Source organism: Pogonomyrmex barbatus, unplaced genomic scaffold, assembly GCF_055798465.1.
Source record: "Pogonomyrmex barbatus isolate J1 unplaced genomic scaffold, ASM5579846v1 scaffold4, whole genome shotgun sequence".
Lineage (NCBI taxonomy): Eukaryota > Metazoa > Arthropoda > Insecta > Hymenoptera > Formicidae > Pogonomyrmex > Pogonomyrmex barbatus.
The window spans coordinates 11,811,279-11,833,473 of record NW_028297138.1 but is presented as its reverse complement, the minus strand read 5'-3'; the positions used below and the strand labels follow the sequence as shown (position 1 = coordinate 11,833,473).

Sequence of the window (22,195 nt, the reverse complement as noted above, 5' to 3'; positions counted from 1 at the left end):
TCCGGCACTCTCTTGCGGCTAAGCCTTCGGCGGAGAGGAAAAAAAAAGGAGGAGGAAAACGCGACGCGGTCGTTTTATCGAGTCCCCTTATCCCGACGAATTTACACAGAGAGAAACGACGACGACGTTGCAAGAGGGGAAATGTCGCGTCGTCTAAAGTCTACGACGTCTACCGCTCTCTGTTTCCTTTGCGAAAACCGTTTCTCGCGCGCAGACCACTCGTGACCCGGAAAAAAAAAGGTTCAATTAAAGCCTGCTTATTAACGACACTAATTACCCAATTAACTTCCATTCCGTTGCGCAGAGTGATGCCCGCGGCTACTGGTGTTGGTGCCGTCGCCGCGCCGGCGGCGCTGGATTTCGTGCCGAGAATCGTACAAATCGCTCGCCCGCAAAAAGGAGAATTCCGTTAGGACGTACTTATGAACGATACTTATTACCCAATTAGCTCGCGGTACCTTCGGATGAAACCGGTGTAATGATTCCGCGTATTAACCGGACCGTAAAGAGCCTTCGTTAAACAAAAAAAAGAAGAACACGCGAAGTTTTCCATACAAGTCCGCAAATTTCTAACAAATTTATTTAACGGGAACGTTTGTAGGAATTCTGTTTTCTTTTAGAACGGGAAAAATTAATACTTTTCTAATCGATGTATTTACAATGTACAGAACAGAAATAACTTGATGTAGAGCAAGATATAATATAAAGAGCGTATAAAAAATCCATTATGTTGACCTAGCCAAAGTCTGCGAGAAAATTATCGCAGATCTTGATGGCACGCTCTTGTAATATCTCGCGTGAAAGAGCAATCTCCTGCCGCAGGATGATTAACTCCGGAGGGTTCTCTTTGTTTCTTCATTGCGCCCGTCTCCCGCCTCGACGTTATCTCAACTTCGACCCGCGACTTCCGATTCCCGTCCCGTCTTAATCCACTCGCCGTGACCGGACGTGCAATAATAAACGCCCGGGGAAAGCCCAATCGCCAAGGCGGCGGGCTTTTATGGGAAGACCATAATATCTGGGCAGCATCACCGATTTGACCCCATGAAGAGAAGAAGGAACAAGAGAAGGAGAGAGAGAGAGAGAGAGAGAGAGAGACAGAGAGAAATGGAAAGGGAGAAAATATATGCTCTCTCACACCCTCGCAATCACGCACGGGAGAAACATTCGATTCGTCGTCGTCGGTGCGAGAGGAAAGATTATCTCGGATGTGGATGGGGTGGAAAGTAAGAGGAGTAGACGAGAACGTCACATTAAGGGAGAATTATGTGGGAGGGCGCGAGAGTGGGCGCTGCTCATGGGAGTTCTGCTCGTCAATTAATAGTGTCCCTGCCTCGCCGCGGAATCGCGCGCGTTGACGACTGATACGACGAGGGGTGAGTCGCCGTGAAGGGCGGAAAGGACATGATCAACGCTCGTTAATATCTAATGCGTGCGAGAATCCCTGATCGGCCACCTGCGACTGTAACCGAGACCACGAGATGGACTTTCTCTCTCGACGTGCGTTAGCCTCCGCGCAAACAACCATGAAGATATCGTCTTATAACTGCAATTCGAAGGAGAACGCTCGTTTCGAGAAACACGATTCGCTTTGTTCATTTTGAATGTGCAATTGAAAAAATTTTATATCAAAACTGTTCTAGAAAGTGAAATGAGACAGGTGTCTCTTACAGATTAACATAACTTTGAAATAAGATTTCTTTACAACGCGTTCGATGATTGTTATAGGCGATATGTAAATGATATATGCAAATTGGAACACCCGTGTTGTACGTAACACAAAGAAAAGTGCGCCGTCACGATGCGTGAGTCAATCTTCTACATTTGAAAAAAAAAAAAAGAAAAAAAAAAAAGAAAGAGGAAAACGAGGTCAGCTATCAATGACAGTAAAAACACTCCATACATACGTAAAAGAAAAACACTGTGATCAAGAACGTACAAAAACACACGAATGCAGATTAGAAAGTAAACTGCAGAAAAGACGCAAGACTCTGCTTTATGACGAATGAATCGTAAAATTTCCCTTGCCCGGGCTGTCGACCGCAACCAATTCTTCAATACACATCGCGAAAGGAAAATCAATATATTGCAATTCCCGTGCTTACGTGCGCGAGCTATCGATACGTTCGCTGCACCAGCAAAGTATCGGAGAAAAACGACGGACGGAATTGAAGAATAAAGACTCGCGCACGCCTGCATCTTGGTTTATGCGTCGCGCAATCCTCGAAATAAATCAATTTACGAGCGGCGGAATAATCGCTGCGCCTAGCGGAGCCAAGCGGAGCGCTCGCGGCGATTTATCGCGAATTGTCGGACGCTCGGGGAAAAAAAAAATATTAGCAATTACGCACGAGCGGCTTTCGCGAGAGTGCGCGATGCGAGCGATTAAACCGAACGCTCCTCTCTCTCTCTCTCTCTCTCTCTCTCTCTCTCTCTCTCTCTCTCTCTCTCTCTCTCTCTCTCTCTCTCTTTCCGTCTTCGTTTCGCCGTCGTCGGAGACTCGCCGCGGTGTGACAGAGAGATCTTACGATCGCGAGCGCGAGCGCGCGACTACTGGCAAGATAGATTATTGTGCAACGTAATTGCGCGGTTTGCCGTGGAAACGGCCAATCGCCCGACTCTAAGGTTTCGCCGCGAAGACTAAGTAAGAAAAAGCCGATGGAAAACAGAAGTTGCGGTCGGCACGCTCGTTCGGTACGCGCAATGCCCTCTCCGCCTCAACCACCGTCGTTAAAACGAGCTGCGCCTGTCACGATACAATGGTCGGCGGCGAGCGAAAGTGCCGTGATAAAAATAAGACGCAATCGGAAATGCGCATCACGCACGATTGTTCGATCGGTGTGTTATTTCTCGAAAGATTAATCACGGCTCGAAAAGAGCAGCCAAACGGAGCAGTCAAATGAAGAAATTTTTCATTATTATCGTTAATATCGTTGCCTACAGCCAGTAAATGATTGATTAATGAATTAAACGTCTATCTAATTATTACAATTACTATGCATGGCGACTAGCTGCAATCGTATTGCAGAAATTACCCGTGGACTTTCACCATTTTTCACGATGCGGTCGCTTATCAAGTGGATTATTATTATTACTGCTACAGGTCTCGCGTTAGAGAGATGCACGGGGTATTATATAAATTGTCGGTGCCTCTCTGACGGGCGAAATCTTACAGGCGCGGTGCGATAATAATTTTCCCGTTTCCAATAAACCTGGAGAACGGCGAGAGCAGGAATTTCCGCGCGGTGCTGCGCGGTGACAAAGCGTTATAAATTTGCGCGCAAGTTACGCGCGGTAGCGCGGTCACGTTTCCTCACGAGAGGATGGCAGGATTGCGGCGTCGCGGGCACCTACCGGCGAAGGTGAAAAATAAGACGTAAACGAGAGTTAAGCGGTTCGCGTGCGGCGAGCGTAGGCTAAAGCCCGAAGAACTATCGACTTTCTTGCATCGGGGCCCTCTCCCCTCGCGGGCCCCCCTTTGCGGAGCGGTGGTTCGACGCGGTGGCGTGCCCTCGACTTGCGCCATCGCAAAAAGATCCGTTATCTCGCCGCGCGATGAGGGGATATACTAATGTATCAATTTGCGCGTCGATCAGATCGTTTAAACAACTATAGATAAATGTCAGGCGAGCGCACACGCGTTTCGCCACGGGATCCGTCGCGGCGGAACGAAACGATACGCGCTGCGGTATTCCGCGAAAACGTTCCGCGCACGCTCCTCGCACCTCGAGGTGCATGGAAATAAATCAGAGCGGGTCGTTTTACGAGCTTTCGAGCTGAAATTTCGACACGCGTCGGATTCGGCATGCCCGCGAGTAATGAGTTTCCCGCGGAGCGGGAGTGCGCACCCGGTGCCCTCGCGGGAAATTGCTTGACTTCAATTTTCCGTGCGATACACGGGGACTCGGGACTATTTCGCTGTTTCTGACACGTTCGAGTGCACTATATCGTGCGTTTTACGAGCGCGGCCGCTCACCCATAATTCTGTATTACATAGAAACGCGAGTTACCAGGTGTATAACCCCTCTCTATCCGGAGGTCAACGAAAACGCGGCGAGAACGCGAATGGCTATTCGATTACCGAGCAGGTATAAAAGTGACGATCGGCCGAGAGGCTAATCGAAAGAGCGAGATAGACGAAACGCGCGATAGAAGGGAGCGAATGAGCGGGCGAGAGAGGGGGGGGGGGGAGCGCCGATTGCATGAGATAATTGAAGATAATTTTCTCGGCCCGTGGCCACCGACTCGTGCTACCATGCCCACTTAACTTTCACGTAAGGGGATGTGGCCACTTAGTCGCTACATGCTCGCTTACTCTCCATGCATATGTAAAGCACCGTCCAATGGTTTCCGTCGTGATCGTCGTACGCGGAGCGATAGGAGACAAGAAGATCGTTTCCGTGACTTGTAACGTATTCCCGGAAGTTCGCGAAAAGCTTCTTAGATGAATCGGAAAAGTCGGAAGACTCGATGTCGAGCACTTCGAGCACTACATCGCCTTCCATATATTTATCGGATATCTGAGAGAGTCGACAAATTTTACCTCCGATTCCAAAGTGACTTACTTCAGCAATATCGAGCTATTTTTCACTCGAAAGATAAATGTACGTTTTACCGAGTGATGAAATAGCAAAATTTTAATGTGAATTTTTTTTTTTAACGGTAGACCCAACGAGGTCTTTGACTATGCAATTGCCTCGTCTGCCGATCCGACGAACGATGTTATCGTGGTACAGCGTGGTATTAATCTGACATTTCAATTTCTTCGAACGCGCGAACACAAGAGATGCCTGAAGTCGACCCTGTCAGCTCTGGGAGATCCTCCGCGACTCATATTATCAACAAGACGCTCCTCGGGTTACCGAATCGAGGAAGCGATCGGTATATCCGATCTCCTACGGGCGAGACGAAGAGATTTCTTCAATTTCACGGATCTGTTCGTCCCCCTTCAATTACCGGCACTTAACCAGCAATAATTAGACGTTCCGGGATTGGGTATCACGCCGGCGGACCTTTAAAGCGGATAAAAGCGAAGCGAAATAAAAGAGGAATAGCTCTTTCCACCTCGTTCATCCTACCTACCCTTCCTCTTTCCCCTCCCGTCCTACTTTCTCCTCTTCTTACTTTTCCTATTGGTCTCATCCCGCTGCTATTCACTTTCTTTCAATCCGCAACCGCAAATAAGAGTCTTCGTAAAACCGAGGGGAATTTTCTCGCTCACCGATACATATTTGATCGAACGACCCTCCGTCGTTTCAATGACGATGAAGTGGATATCTCGTAATTGTCGCGACAGTAATCAGAAACTTCCCGCATTAATTATGCCCATTTCTTTCGCGCATTGCGGAGGGACGGATGAAACGACGACTCGACATAATATTGGCGTCGCGCAATACGTTCGTCTCGACTAATAATAGACAACAGGAAATTGCATCGGTAATCAAATAGAACGTTTAAAATTCTAATATTCAAGAAAGAAAAATCGCCGTCTCTCTAATGAGTCTCCTGGCATTCTTAGAAAAGAGAGAGATCTTTATAATTAATTCGCGACGCGGTATGACATTACATCTTTTTAGCAAAGCATCTGGGAACATATACTCGTGTACATCATAGAGTGTCAATCCATCAAGATAATATCACCGACACATTTCATTACCGTGTTAATCTCGAGGATAATAATAATATTCGCGCGTATTCGAAATATATATCTTCGAACCGCATCTTTCTGTCCATTTATTCACCAGTCAATTCCCAATCGCCACTTTCTTCCGACCTCCGCGAACAAGAGAGAAAAATCGTCGTAAAATCCCAGAGAAGGACCATACCAGTCTACGATACATATTTGATCGAACGACCGCTATGAGGGAGAAGGGGGGAGAGTGGAGTTTTGATGAAGTGCCAGTGGTACCGGGGCTGTACACACGGGGGGCAATACTAGACGTCTCGACGGTGGTGAGCTGATATTTATTACACCCGCGGGACATCGCCGAGGTACCCTGATATAACTAAATTCGCGTTTATGGCCCCACCTACCGCCAACGACGATAGTTTCTATCTTTCTTAAGGAAGAAACACACCTCGAACCGCGAAAACTCCATCGCGGCGACGCGCCTGGAAGTTTCGTGGCGGAATGGAAGATACTGAATCATTCGTGGCGCTATTAAATCCTGGATATCGAAAGAGGAATCTGGATACAAGTCTATTCCCCCGGCCGAAATCGATACTCACGAACGTTAATGGTGTCGTCGAGGTAAAGAGATATCGACCCGATCAGGATTAGATATAGGATTAGATATAGAAATTCCATGAATGATTGAAATAACAAGATAGCCCGAATGAGATAAAATATTAATTTTAATTACGTTGAACCGAAATATTTTCGGGATTCAGGATGTCTTGAAAAACTTTGGTGTAAAAAAGAAATCCGAGATAGAGTATATTTATAACTAACTCGTAAAAATAAGGAATACATAGGCGTTTATGAAACTCAAAATGTAATCTGTAAATTAAGCAATAGGAATTTAGGAGTTTCGAGAGCGAATGAAATTTCATACTAAACACCCGTCGGAGAAACTTTTCATCGCGTATTCGTTACCTTTTATAATACCCGCGACACAAGGGTAACTTTACGACAAATAAAAGCCTTCGTGGGGAAAGATGAAATTGCGATGCGCGGAGTGAAAAGTTACACGATGGCTCCCGTGCGTGCAAAACGCGTGCCGTACAATTTTTACGCGTGGCATTTTACACCTGTACTCCTCTCACCGTAAACGCTTCTGTATTACGCCATCATCAGGTGACGTCGTCGGCGCGAGGAGAAAAGTGACGATAACGTCGGCGATAACTCGATGTGCAAGATGCAAAAGTTAATCTCATAAATTATAATACAAACACGTTCACACAATATTCTAATTATTCCTCTTTCCGATACGAAATATAGATGCATTATATTAGATGCGTTATCTCGAATCGCGGGGGGGAGGACTGTGAAATTGCGGATTTCCGCGTGTAAAAGGCAGCGCGAAAATATCGAGTCACTCCATATTGAGATCCGCAATGTGCACTCCTCCCCCTCCCCCCCCCCCCTATTCGATCGAATTGCGGGATTGCGGAGCATTTCTCGGTTGCGAAGCAACGACGCGTGACTGGCGTGTAACACCGACCTTGGTTCTGCACGCGTGGAAATCACCGGCGATGTTCCTGAGATTGGCACCCACGCTCGTCCACGACTGCCTCTCGTTGAGGATCAGGCCGAGGTGGCAGCGGCAGGTGGTACCGTTGCAGTTGTTCGCCTCGATCGCGCCCGTCTCCATGACGGAGCTCTCCGAGGCGAAACGTCTTCGCGGCCGTGGCCTTGGGCTCGGCAACGGTGCACCGTTGCTGTTGACGTTGCTGCACTCAGGAAACTGGAAGGTCGCGTCTCTCATCGGGCTGCTGGGAACGGAAACCGTCACCTGCGGCGACGGCGGTGGTAGCTGGTCCATGGCCGACTGCACGAGGTCCGGCAGCGGCAAGTTCGATAAATCCTCGACATTGCCAGGCTGCAGCCAGATCACCAGAGGTTGCTGAGACCCGGAACTCTCGGATCGACGTGGCGCCCGATCTGCGGAAGAGAAAAAGATCCTTTTTTTTTAAGATCTTTCTTCGTTTTACAAAGGGGATTTTTTTTTTTTTTTTTTTTTTTTTTTTTTTTAATACATATAAAGACAATTGCGGCGATAGAGATTATATTGATATAAATGAGAAAAAAATCATAACAATTCGTTTGTCATAATTAAGGTCCTTTCCGTCGCATTTAATGTCACGTGATATTTGAATTAATGATGATCGCGATTTTACTACCGTACGCCAACAAATGGTAATAACACTCGTGCTCGCCACGCTTCATAACGACAATTGATTGTACACGCAAATTATGTTGCACAATGGCAACTCGCCGATGACCGGAGTGTACTGAGATACGGTTACCTCGCGTATATAAAATGGTTTAATGCCACTAAGTGCGCGCTGCAGGGTAACGCGGCCCGAATACGGCAAGAGCAAGACATTGTTGGGTAATGATCGCTTTAAAATTTATAACGGGCGATCCAACAATCTTCTCGCAGTTTCCGACATTTGCGGACATTACGGAGAGAGTACTCTTGCGCACGTGCAACTTTTGTCCGGATCCTCGCAAGAAATATATCTATGACATTCGCTGGCTCGAATCCATCGGCTGAACGATACCAGAGAGTATATTTTTTTACGCGGGAAAAAGAGATGATAATGAATTTAGAACAGATATTACGCTCGTATCAATGTTTACAGTTTCTTTGGCGTGAAGATCACGTCTATTGCGTGTGCATATTTCTTCGCCGATCACGATACTACGACACCGACGACAATCGTATCGAGAGACGTCAGGCCTTGGAGAATCAACTGTTACGAGCTCGACAAATATACGTCGGTATCTACGCTTGGAAAACGTGCGTTATCACGTGTCGCAGCAGACTGCCTGTCTCCCGACTGGATATGTATATGCGCGTTTTTATCTGCCGCGCGGCTACGATTTCGTAGAACAGTCTTTCAACGATAAAGTCTTGACGCGCTGTCTCGCGCTACCGAGAGACACGTTTTCCATTCCATTGCGCTCATGTCGTCGCTTATTTGCCATCGAGATCATCGTCTTCCTTTTTCGCTATCGCGTCGCTATCGACTCGGCAATTTTATTTTATTAAACGATCACGACGTCCTTTGCCGTTCGAGAATAAAGAAATAATACCGTTTGACGTAGCGAAGTTAATTATAAATTATAGATATCGCTTCATTCCGTAATCAGCGTCGAGTATCAACGCGTGCGAATCGTTGCTGTGACGTTATTGTTGCCTCTTACAGATAACCAAACGTGCAAACGAGAGGACACTTGTCGCGCGTCGTTACGAAACATAAATCGCGCGATATCAATGCGCTCCTGCACTCCGCTGATTGCAACCTTGAAAGCGCATCTCCGACCGCGGTGAAAGCGGCGTTCCCGCGGAAAGGGGCACATACCGTGCCGTAGGGTTCCAGAAACATTTAGACACGGCCACTTTTCATTTCGCGCCACACGGACACACACGTATGGCCGAAGCCATGCGTGACAAAATAACAATTCTACCGTGCCTCTCAGCATTGTCTCGACTCTCCGCGCTCCCCTCTTTCTCCCTCTTTTCCATCTCGCTCTTTCTCTCTCTCTCTCTCTCTCTCTCTCTCTCTCTCTCTCTCTCTCTCGCTCGCTCGCTCGCTCCGTTTCTCTTCGTCGCGCATTTTCCCGCGCGTGCACACGTGGTTGCATCCTTGACATTTCGAGTAAACGTCCGTAATAGCTCGGGGCTCTTTCACTTGTGCAACTGCATACACATCGTCGTCATCGCCTATATTCTATCTATATTAAAGCCGCTCGCCGTCGCGAAATCTTCGTTTTATAGCAGCGGCTACAGCGGCAGTCGCGCGGCTGAGAGAGAAGAGGAGAAAAAGAGATACGCGGCCGGTCAGCCGCGCGCTTTTCACTGCTTGCAAAATATACGATGTCGTAGAGATGCAGCATCGACGCCCCGTTGGCTTTCTACCTGCTTTTCCAGCCAAATGTCACTCGACGAGGCCCGCGTGAGAACGCCCGCGCGTTGGAAACCTTTGCAAAGATTTATAATAATCGAGCCCGATATTTATTATTATACCGAACTCGCGACGTTGAAAGATTTATGTTTTTGTATTGCGCGACTTCGCGTACAGTTTCACAGAAGAAATTGGCGATAGTTAGTCTTGAAATGAGAGGCGAACTTTGTTAGCTAATACGCAAACATTAGAAAACTATAAATCTATTGAGAAGATGGCAAATATATTCTAATGTAAAAAATATGAAAAGACTGATTAAGGCAGAAGGTTAAACAAGTTACTTTGTATCTTTGTGAGAATTAAATTATCTCCGGAAAAAAACTACAAGAGTAATTAATTATGTATCATCAATCTCTCGTATGAATATGCTTAGAAAATAATTGAATTACGTTTTTATAATAAAGTAAAATTTAATAGTAATTAAGTAAACGTTAATAAATCGATATATGTATTTTAAGAAATCGTCCAGTGTTAAAATTTTAGAGAATATTATAAAAGTTTTTAAAAAGAGAAAAAATTCGCTCGACCGTCAACGTTATCGTAGAAAGAAAAGCACGATGAGGCATTTTCACTTTACGAAAAACACACGGTGATCTCGCGGTTTTCGTATTACCTTTGTTCAACGGCGTGTACCGAAAAGCTCGTCGTAGCAAATCGCTGAAAAGGGTATAAAGTTCCAACGTGGCCCCGCGCGCGAGCGCACGACGCATAAAAGGCGAAGGTTGCCTCGCGAGCAAAAAGTGCAGCGCGCACGTGGCCAACACCCGCATGCACTCTTCGTGGTCTCGTGTGTGCACTTTGGCATGTATATCTGGATCGAGCTATGTGCACACTCCAACAGTGGAGTGGGATAGAGACGTTGACCGACAAAGAGAAGAGTACAGCGAGTAGAAAGAGAGAAATATGATATATATATATATATATATATATATGTGTGTGTGTGTGTGCGCGCGCGTGTATGTGTGTGTGGGTCTATGCGTACGAATGAGAAGAAGAGAGAAAGAGAGGGAAATAAATAGAAAAGGACGGGGAGGGAAAAGAGGAAAGATCAACAGCGGAGAGGAGAGGCAAAGAGAAAAGGACAGAGACTGCCGGTAGCATATGTGAGCACGTGAGTCACATGGAGCGCCCTTTGTATATATAAGTGCAACGCAACTTGTTACAGTGTACGTATGTAACGACGTGAGCCAGTTTCGTCTGTGTGGGTGTGTTAGCGGCGTGCGCGCGCGAGTCGCAGAGTGAACGCTGAACCGCACAAAGAACCCCTCTCAAGGCCGCGCTGGAGCTGCACAGCGCAGCATACACGCACGCGAATGCGTAAAATGCACCTCGACCGCTGGCACACCGTACTCCTCTTGGCGCGCTTTTTTTTTTTTATCGCGTCACTCCTCTGCACGCTTTTCCGAAACAATGGAACTACGAGCGACCGAGATACGCGCGGGTTGTAATTACGTCGTTTCGCGAGACTTATCGGAGATTGACCGTGATTTCGCCGTTTCAGGAAAGGCCGTCAATAAGCACGTCTCGCGATGTCTCGCGATTATCGATTCATCAGGAACGCAGATCAGCATTCTGTTGAGAAAAAAACGCGACATTTTCCCATTCGAAGAATTTCTTTGAATTTCCTTGTGACTTGACTCGATATATTCTGGGAATTAAATCTAATTTTATATCCCACGATTATACATTTTATTATTATGAAATCGGAAAGACTAAAATAAGATCGTTCCGAATAACTCATTCGGATAAAAGCGAAGATACGACTCATCGCCGATAGAAATGGCGCGTAGCTAGGTAACAATGAAATCGACACCTTTTCCGAAGGCAGAGGTGCACGTTTTTCGCGTGCACACACAAGCGTTTCAAGCGAGCAAAAGCCCGGATTTCCCGCGATTCATCGCGTATTCAACTCGGATAACGCGAATGTATATTCGGTTTCGGATTCTTCAAAGCGCGTATACACCATTCAAAAGGTTACACGTAACGATGCGCAACGTGGATCGATCGCAAAGCGAACAAAAAGGTCGGTCTAACAAGCCTGCAAGCGCGTACGTATGCCGTCACGTTTGTAGCGTTGTTAATAAGAAGCGTCATTATCTATCGACGATTTTAGCACGCTGACAATATTACCATTATTGCGATACCGCGCAATCGAAGCTAAAAAATTCACGTGCCGCAATAACGTTGCGTCAGCTGCGCGCGATTACGATATTAGGCGAGTGATATTAGGCATGCATTTTCTATAACTAATCGTCTTGCCCAATGCGATTGCACTCGAGATTAAATTATTCTGTCGATCGTGTGATTGACGGTCGTCGCAGTGCGCGATAGTAAAACCGATACCGTGCTAATGTCAGAGATCGATTAAAATAATAAGTGTGACTAAATAAATGTGACTAAGCATTAATAGGGTTTAAGATAAATTATTTCGGGAGATATTTCGAGTATGACCGAATAGAAAATTCTGAGGTACAGTGTGCTTTCATAAATCGTTTTATCGATCATTCAAGATGATTATGCAATATCGTCGTATCAAGACAAGTTAGGCAATATTTTTCCATCTTAAACCGCAATAAAAAAATAAACGCCCGAACAGGCTATTATTTCAGCAATATACATCGCGGATCGTGCAATTAATCGTTAATATCGTTTCGATCACACTCGATAGGAATCGTGCCTTTGATAAACATAACATAAATTCAGTCAGAAACAAATTGACGCGTCACATTTTTAATCGTTCTTTCTCATATCCGTTTGATTTACTATGCTTATCGATGAGATTAAGCGTTCGACAAAACGAGAAAGTACTACAGGAAAAACACTCAACGCGTTTCTCGGCGGTCCGAATCAGCTTCTTGCGCGGCGAGCGCAATTTCGGCATCGACCCGGCGCAACCGGATCACAATTATTAGCGCAACGGTCGCCCTCGGCCACCATCATTATTCCGCGAGTCCTCGGTAATAATCGGACGAGTTTCATAGCGGGCGAATGCGCGCACGGAGCGGAAATCGATTCCTCGAAGGGCGATTCGCCGAAGAGGCAACGAGCTGCGGCACAGAACGCTCTCCGAGCTCTGGATGGGACACGTGCGGCGCAGAACGCGTTTCGTGAGTCGCGAAAATTAAATAAAGTACCCTCCGCCTCCCATCCCGCCGTTGCACTCCCTCACGATTGTCTCGTTCTTTTATCGCCCGCTCAGCCGAGCTCCCCGTCACGGTTCTTCATCCTCCCCCCCCCCCCCCCTCCTTCCCCCGTCGGGTCTGATAAATTCGCGGAGCGTGATTCGAGCCCATCGTTCATGCATGGAGGTAAAGACAAAGCAATAAAAGAGCGTAATATTTATTCGCTTCGTGTCTCTCACAAATTGTCCCCCTTTGGCCTTCCTCTCGTCTCGCCGCGACATTAATTTTTCATGCAGTCGCCATGACAAATAAAAGCATCCCTCTCTCTTTTTGTTTTTTTATTATTTTTTATCATTTTCGGCAATTTGTGTAGAATAACGTAAATTTGTTGAATTTATGAGAATTATTTTACCGCTCTCCATCGGGAGTGAGTTCAAACGACCGCGACCGTGTGTTTATCGTCACGTCTTCCTCCGCGTGCAAGCGAACGCTTATTTTCGACTCTCGAAGAGAGCGCACTTTGCAAAGTGCGTCGAGCGCGAAGATCGTGCGAGAGCGAGCTCGGCGCATTAATCAGCGTGGTATTTGGGAGCCCTGGGGACTGAACCTTCAGTTAGCTGCACTTCATCAAAATACACGGGGGATAGCGTCAACGAGCCACGCGCGTGTATGGGGATATTTTTAAAAATTGCAAAGGGCTTTAATTAAAACAGTACACACGGCGCCTCTTTGAATCACATGTTACTTTACAAGTGACCAAATTGATGTGACACAGATAGCGAGCAGCGAGGGCAAAAAATATGTAAGATAAAAGGTTGTTGTACGCGCCTGTAAACGAAGAAGAAAAAAAAAAAAAAAAAAAAAGAGGAAAACGATTCGTTCCGCGGCGTGCACGAAGGATCACCGAGTGCACTTGACTTTCACGCTCGATGAAATTCCGATGACCGACCGCGATAAATTCATAATACGCATCGGTGCAACCGCAGGCGCGCAAGAGGAGATTCGTAGATAAAATCTGCCGAATTTCATGAGCCGGTGGATACGCGTGCTCCTATCTGATCCGGTCTACCAGAAATGCGAGGCTTCAGGGGACCGTAAAAATGCTTTACACCGCACGAGAAGTGGCAAAGTGGATATTCTGTCCGATATGAATATTAATGGCCGCAGGTAGTTAGGAAATTGCCAAAATTCGCTGAAGAGCCTGTTGATTACCTCAATCCTAATTAACAAACCGGAATGACGCACACGCCGCAGATAAATATTCATTTGCGTACGAACAACGATCTCATTAGTCGCAAGCGCACTCGCTATAAATAATTCAACGAATGAAAAAAAAAAAAATTTATTTTATATTATTTTATTTGAATATCACGAAAATTTATCGAAATTCGTGAAAAATATTTATACGTTTTATAATCTTCTTCATTTAATATTACACTTTGCGCTTGTATTATTAGTTCATAGGTATGAACTATTCAAGTCCTATTATTCTCATGTAATTATAATAATAGCTTTAGACATCATTATACAAACGCATGAATACATAGTTAGCAGTCAAAGAGCAAAAGAAACACGGGCTCGTAATTTTTTATTACAGTTCTGATTAGTTCGAATCGCAATATTACGTACTTCTGCATTCCAATGATCGCTTCTTTATCCCGATCATCGACGCTTGCGTAACGACCAACGACCGCATCGACAATTAATTAAACGTCCGTTTCTGCTCGTCGTCCGGAAATCGCTAGAACACGCGTTTATTATCGTGTATTTCTTCGACGTACGCCTTTCGCGCGTACGCTGATTTATTGACGTTTAACGAGGCGTCTCTCCGACAGAGAGAAAAAAACGCGGGAGATCGAGGAGAGAGGACGAGGGGGGCGGGAGAGAAAGGAAGAGAAAGAGAGAAAAATTCGATAAACTCCATGAACGAATAGATAAAAAAGAAGCGACGTCGCGCCCTCGAGTGTCTGCCTTGCGACGAGATAAAGCGCGGTTTATACGCGACGAGATAACGGATCGCCGATGAGGGAAAGAGGGGACAGAATGAGATTGGAGTCCCTCTGTCCGAGTGAGGGATGCGATGAATTTTTGAAGAATCCCGTCAATAGCAGTCGCTCTCGCGAGTATGAATGGCGGGAGGCGGCGGTCGCGGGAGGCCACCTACCCGACAATCTACAATGACGAATTCCTTTCAATATTTCATGAGGTCTATAGGCTCGAGTCACCGTTCTCATCCCGACGGCATCGATCGCGCCCGTCTGCCGCTACTAAGTGGAATATCTTTGATAAATCAAGCAAGTCATAGTCCAAGTTTTTACCTTGGTTTATCTTGGCGAGACAAGAAAGCGACTTCCGGCGAACAGTAATGTAATGTTCTAATTCTATTCAAGTTAGAATCTATTAACGAGAGTAGATTTGAAAATAGTTACGAGAGGCGTTTAACATCGGCGTTTTCTTCTCTCTAAAATTGCGAGCAGCTGTTATGATGACACGAAGCAAAAAGAGGGAGATAGAGAGAAAGAGGGAAGGAGAAATATAATACGAAGTTTAATATCAAGTGCGTATCGCGTTACGAGTGTCACCCGATCTTTCTCGTACCGAGAAATCAAACTCCTCCGATTAGAGCGATTGCGATCATTTGATTCGTGTTATCGAGCGACTTGTGAGAAAGAGGAGCGAGAGAGGGAAGTGTGAGATTAATCGTCTTCTCGTTCGAGAAGTTAAAGTCGCGGCTAAAGCGCAGCATCGTCTCGAAAATATTATTCGTGCACTTTGCGTTAACGAGTTGACGAGCAAAGTCGAGCGCTGATAAATTCCGCGTAAACATCTCATTAGAGGGTACGCGCCCTATCCGAATCGATCCTATCTTTGAAAAAGGCCGAAGGAGTCGCCTTAAAATACATTCGGGACGCGCGCGTAATCGCGATTGCCGCACTTCTCTCTCTCTCTCTCTCTCTCTCTCTCTCTCTCTCTCTCTCTCTCTCTCTCTCTCTCGCGTACGCGCGAGGCGTTTTGTTCGCGCGAGCGCGCGAACACGAGATGACGAGGGGGCGGGTGAGGGAAGTTTTCTGCAAATGTTACGAGAAGACTCTGTGCTGCGCGGTGCGCGCGCGGCACTGCCCACAGCTGTTCCTATAAATAACAACCCCCGATTTGATGCAACCACGCGGGTGCTCGGCGCGGCGGCAATTCTGCATCTTCTCTCGCGAAAGCGCGGCAACTATGGTTATTGACCCCCGTGCAACGTGCACGCGGCCCGGCACTATTTCCGTTCGTGAAATAATGGGCCTGAGCATCGTAACGTGTGATTTAAACGCGCGCAGGATAGACCGAAGAAATCCTCGTGTTGGATCGACGCGTCGATCTATCCGTAACGCTATCGATGCAACAGATTGCTCGATTATTTATCAAATAATTATTCACGTAGATGACTACTGATTTTTATGCTACTTTTTGAATGTACTATGTACTTGCATATACATTTTTTTTCATTTGATAAAATTTGAACTTTCAAATTGTAGAAACGTAAAGTAGAATATAAGATTTCATTTCGACAAATTTTTTTAAATAACTGTAAAAGGCACCTTTAAAGTTGCAGACTAAAATTTTTGATTTTCAAAAATCAAATGACGAAATATGAAATATGCAATTTTGCTGTAACGCCGCGCACGGTAAATGAAAATTACACGAATGGCAGAGTACACGGCCGTGCGTTCGCATTAAAACGATGTATTACGATTGAAGATTTGATTATTGCACATGGCACGGGTAATTACGCCCTGCCTGACGCACGGCTTTATTCGCGGTAAGCAAAATGCAATAAAATATATTATACAATGCGAAGCGGGGGATTTATCCGCGGATTACATTATCCATCACGGTCGGAAGATTAAATCTCCATAAATTATTCGTTATACCAACGATATTCATTAACGGCGCGATTCGAATAGCCGCGAAGTGTTACAACAGTGCGGTAAACGTTACCACACGCGCACCACCTCTCTCTCGAAAGCGGTACTTTTAACGCTAAAATTATATTATCGTGACGATCTCTACAAAGACTTTTTAATCCAATCGTCAAACCGCAGCGCGGTTAAATAATGAAGGAGATAAATTTTCTTACGTTCGCCGCCGATGAAAACTTCGATTACGATGCCGTTCCACTAATTAAAAGCCGATATCAAAGGTTTATCGTTAGCAAATTGATCGATCAACACGACAATGATTTTTCTATACGTACATATATCATAATAAGCACACGTTATAATATAATGTTTCTATATCGGTAAAAAAATCGAAACCACTCTGCGCATTATCGAGGATCATTTACCGAGGATCGAGTACCGGCTCTTGTGGATTTTCTACTTGATTTACAGAGCACCGTGGCGTGTACTAGCGGGAGATAGAGAGAAAGAGAGAAAGAAAGGAAGAGAGGAGAGCAATCGATGATGTCACGCACTTGCGGTTGATAGCCGCACTCTCTCTGCGAGGTGCGCCGGCACGATCGACATCCGAGATTCGGACTTCGTCGCGGCCGGGACTGCGTTGCATCGCGTTTTATAGCGCGTTTTACTGCGTGTGCTGTGGCTGACCAGTGGTCTCTCTCTTTCTGCCCCTCTCTCTCTCTCTCTCTCTCTCTCTCTCTCTCTCTCTCTCTCTCTCTCTCTCTGTCCCTCTCTTCACACATCGCCGATCCTCCTCGCTCTTTTAGTCTTCTCTCTTTTCTCTGTAAAGAAGGCACAACCAACGGAGCAGGGTCATGGCCGGACATCGTCTGCTATACTCTCCTTCTCTTTCTCTCTCTTTTGCTCGATGCTTTACACCCACACTACATCTGTTCTACTCGCATACAATCCGTTCCCTCCCCCCCCCCTCCTTCTCGCTGCACTCTCGTAAAGTTGGATTTTACTGTACGCCGAATATAAGCCATCGCGATCCCGCGAGAAACGTCCTATTTGTCGCGTCGCGATACGATCAAATAGATCCGTAAGAGACTTTTCTAAACAAGAATTACCAATGCGGGAACGTGTTATTTACGGTAGTGTATTTATTTTTAGCGACTGTCACGCATCAATACGCAATTTTTTGTCGATAGTATCGATATTGTTAAAATTTTAAAGAGAAAAACAGATTTATATTAATAACGCGGGAAAATATTTAAAATATTTATGTTTAAAATCGAATTATAAAATATATTACAGATTTTCTATTTCATGGATAAAATATAGAAATTTAGCAAATCGTTTTAACTCCTAAGTACGAATACATATTTTAAATACTAAATTGACAAAAAAACAGCAATAATACTACCTTTTCCTCAACGTGATGAAATATTTGCCAAAAAGTGATCACAGGATATTGCTATCGCGAAGAATGCTCGGAGTGATTTTGTGGTTTTTGTTAATCACCTCTGGAATGACGTCAAAGGCGCACGCCCGAGGCATCGTGCGAAATTGAGAATCAAGGTGTTTAGATCTCGCGACTGGACCAACGAAATGTTTCGACAGTGACTCACAACAGGACAATGACCTCGATCGATGTTATTTGTCAATATATTGTCAATATGGTGCAATACTTACGAAAATTTGAAAATCCCGCAATATTTGATCATTTCTTCCAAATAAGATGCTTATAACAATTCAAATTTCAAATATAATTGCAAATATGACGGTTAATAGCTGTCTTCGAATTATTTATTTAATAAAAAAGATATGCTGAATGTATCAGTTGCTTTCAATTATTTTTGATGCTAATTTTATAAACAGAGTGCAACTTAATATTTTCACAATCCACAGATTAACAGATACTTTTCTTTTAATCTGTTTGAATTTGCAATATATAAGAGATTAATTAATTATTCTAAATACAAGAATGAAAATGTTACGTGTGAAATTCTTATGTATTTCTTACACTATTCCGAATTGTTTTCTGTGACAACCACGTGTTGTTCCTCACAATTCTGATTCGAGATATTTGATTGAATTCGCTGCGTTTATTCAATCGCAATAATTTTATTGCTTACAACGACTAAGGAGATTACAATTTTTATTTATGAAAATTACTTGTAAAATTACTTATAAAATTGTTTATTTGTAAATAAATCAAAATCTTATTTTATTTTTGACAATTTAGACAATTTATTTAGACAATTTTCATTGTATTACTTACAATCTAAAATATAATCGAGTTTTTTTTTCACATGTTTGCTTGCCATTTTATAATACGCATATATATATAAAAGGGGAACGGTGCACTCTGCACTTTATTTCCATTCATCATTATTGTATCGCGACATGTGAAGAGATAATTTATCATAATATCTAGCCTCATGGTAATCGCTCTCATTAAAGCAGCAATTTTTTTTTTTTTTTTCATGATTGCCACTGCACTCCCTCAAAACATACTACCGATTTATTACATTTTTCCAATTATCGTAATGATAAAACCTATTCCGTATCAATACGCTTTTCGGAATTATGTAAATTAATTTGAATGTATTTTCGGACATGGTTGCAATTTTATTCCTTTACTCTGTTCCGTTTCAAGACAAGATCGTTTAAGTCATACTTCATCGAACGTTATCTTTCTAAACGCAACCGCCTGTCTCCATTTCGTTTTACTAACTTGGAGCTGTCCGCTCAGCCATGATTTTATCGCACGTGACGATGAGATCGGTCACTTATTCCTCTCTATCATTTTTCTTAGCGAATTGTTGACGCAAATGACGCTTGACGTACGCTCGGGCTCGAGAGTAAACATATCTTAAAAATATATTCAACTCACGATTTCGCGACGGATGGTGGGCGTTCCTGCTCCGGAGAGCATTGTGCAGGGTAACGTACAGCTGGAACATCAGCTGTTCCTCCGTCCTCTCTTCGCTGTTGGTGGGCAAAAACGGTATCGCCATGGTGTCGCTTCTCTCCTCTTCTCTGGCTTGTTAACTCTGCGATCGGACCGACTGCGGGCAGTTGCAGCTCGAATTGTTCGAGTCCAAGCTACGTATTTGTCACCTCTCCCGCCTAGCTCGGGATCGACGAACACTGCAACCGAACCAAGCAATGTTTGTTGTTGAGTTCACTGTTCACACTGTCTACGTCTCTCTCTCTCTCTTTCTCTCTCTCTCTCTCCCCGTGCACTTTCTTCAAAAGACCCCCCCCTCTCGCTCTGGGATCTTTACCTGATCTCAATCGTTTCTAGATCGTAGAATGGTAAAGGTGGCAAGAACGCTGCACGTGATCGCGCTTCAGATTTCAGATCGGCGCACGCTCTCAACGTTCATCGTTCCGGATTGCACGTGGTTCGCGCGCGCGCACGCAATAAACCCCTGCAGAGTGCTGGGGTATATATAACGCTGTGTCTCTCTCTCTCTCTCTCCAGGGGGAATTCGCTCTCGAAACGAACAACAAAAAGGAGAAGAAAGATCACTCAACTCTGTTGAGGGAATCGCAGAAATTGTCCCGTCTGAGCGGCTGATGACCGACCGCTCGGACGCACTGTTGTTGTTCGGAGCACCCAAGTGAGTTCTCGAGAGAGAAAGAGAGAAAGGCAATTTCGGAGAGAACGTACGCGTGGTCGCGTGCGTTCATCAACGTCCTCGTGGCGGTCTGGCTGACGACTGCACCAAGTTGCTTCACGTCACTCGCAGAGTAAACACAAAATTCGAGGGTCGACCGCGTGACGTCGGTGGTCACCCTACGATTCCGCGCGGACCGCGAGAGTCTCGGCGCGAAGCCGCCACGCGGTGGTGGGTTCCGGGGGCGAGATTGTTGCGACACAACCGGATTCTACGTCGCGACGACACGCGTCTGCTGTCCATGCAGAGACTGTCTTCTTTGGCGCGATGTATCACACGCGTGTATTCGGTGCGGTGCGGCGCGCGTAATATCAGGGAGCGGCGAGAAATGAGAGAAGACGAGAACACACGGGGCAACACGAGATCTCTCGACTGAGCTCAGGATAAACGAGAAACACGTCTATTCTCTTCGAGGTCTGGCGTGGTAATGATTCTGTGCATTCGCAGCCCCTCGATCCGCACGTTCTGCCTCGCGGCGGCAACCGGCTCTTCCCTCACTCCGCTTTGCCCGCGCGGCCGATTGGTCGAGCGGTGGGGGCGCGTGCGCGCGCAACCCGTGACGAGGAAATAAACCGATGGTGAGGGTAGGCGATTTACTTTGGGGTGGGGAAACGCGGCTCGAGGAGCGTGACAATACATTGTCTCCTCCGAAGCCGCGAGTGAGCTCCGTTTGAACGCTAACATTTACTGCAATCATGTTTTTGCAATCGCCAGACACCACGGCGTATCCGATATTCGCGTAACGAATAACGTAACGAAGAAACATCGAGATATCGATATCACATTATTTTTAAATTTTACGTATTACAATAAAAGATGTGATTAATAAAATTATTTGTTTCTAAAAAAAAATATATATATATATATATATATATATATATATATATATATATAAATAGAGAGAGATATACAGAACTTCGTTTTTTTTTCTTTTTATCTCAATTTCGGATGTCATGAATTTTTTAGCAAAAACGTAAAACACTTCATATATTTCTTTGTGATTTTCGCCATCTCTTCGAACGCGTAATACATCTTGTTAATTTTCTGCATTAATTTTCATACATATTTTATTTTAGTAGATATGCGAGGGCGAGACTCGTTTCCGCGCTTGGAAGACGCAAGTGCAGTCCATTGGCGCGCGCGACACAGTCTTCGGGACACAGTGGAGCGTGTAGCATGTAGCAATGAGATCTCGACGAGAGAGAGAGAGAGAGAGAGAGAGAGAGAGAGAGAGAGAGAGAGAGAGAGAGAGAGAGAGAGAGAGAGAGAGTGAGAGGCCACGCACACCATACACACACACACATACACACACACACACACACACACACACACACACACACACACACACACACACACACGAGCGTGCACCTCGAAGCTGTAAAGGCGCGTATGACACGACAAAACGACACTCGAGCGCAACTGCGCAGTTTACGCGACCGAGTACGAGCTCAGCACGGGGGTGGGGTTGCAGCCGCAAATCGGAAACGTTTACCTTGCCACCGCTTAAAATTAAACTGCCGGAAAAATTGAAAAAAAAAAAGGAACGTTCTTTTCATGCGAGTCATATATATCTTCCCTTGTTTCTTCTTTTAATTTTAATAGTCGTCCGATTGATTTTTCGATTATTCTTTTTTTTTTATATTAACGAAAAAATTCTTCAATATTGCACAATATTTCGTTAAATAAATATGATCTTGATTCATGCAGCGAAATGTCATCAGCTATACTTTATAGTACTAACGATAAAAATATTATCGCGATACCATCGTTGACATTGTTAAATGCAGTGCGTTTATAGGCGATAATAACAGACGCTCGGGCGATAATGAATATCGGTCTGCAGTGTCAAAGATCAGCTTTAATCGCT

General features: G+C 45.1%; 2 protein-coding genes and 1 long non-coding RNA gene across 8 annotated transcripts in view; 1 reads left to right on the top strand and 2 right to left on the bottom strand.

The window, feature by feature from the left end:
- The window catches only part of LOC148935801 (uncharacterized), a 30,779-nt gene extending 9,955 nt beyond the window's left edge, over nucleotides 1–20,824 (bottom strand). Inside the window, exons 1-2 of the mRNA XM_089081202.1 lie at nucleotides 19,539–20,824; nucleotides 7,164–7,603 (exon numbers count right to left, since the gene is read on the bottom strand). Coding sequence (XP_088937328.1) covers nucleotides 7,164–7,603; nucleotides 19,539–19,662 — 564 coding nt within the window. The 5' untranslated portion in view covers nucleotides 19,663–20,824. The remainder of the gene's footprint in view (nucleotides 1–7,163; nucleotides 7,604–19,538) is intronic.
- The window catches only part of LOC148935800 (uncharacterized), a 259,524-nt gene that overhangs the window by 21,092 nt on the left and 216,237 nt on the right, over nucleotides 1–22,195 (top strand). The gene's annotated exons all lie outside the window — the stretch shown is intronic.
- Nucleotides 18,865–22,195, bottom strand: part of LOC105432975 (uncharacterized) — a 296,484-nt gene continuing 293,153 nt past the window's right edge. The window contains exon 5 of the mRNA XM_089081204.1: nucleotides 18,865–19,795. The gene's annotated coding sequence lies outside the window, so the exon portion shown is untranslated. The remainder of the gene's footprint in view (nucleotides 19,796–22,195) is intronic.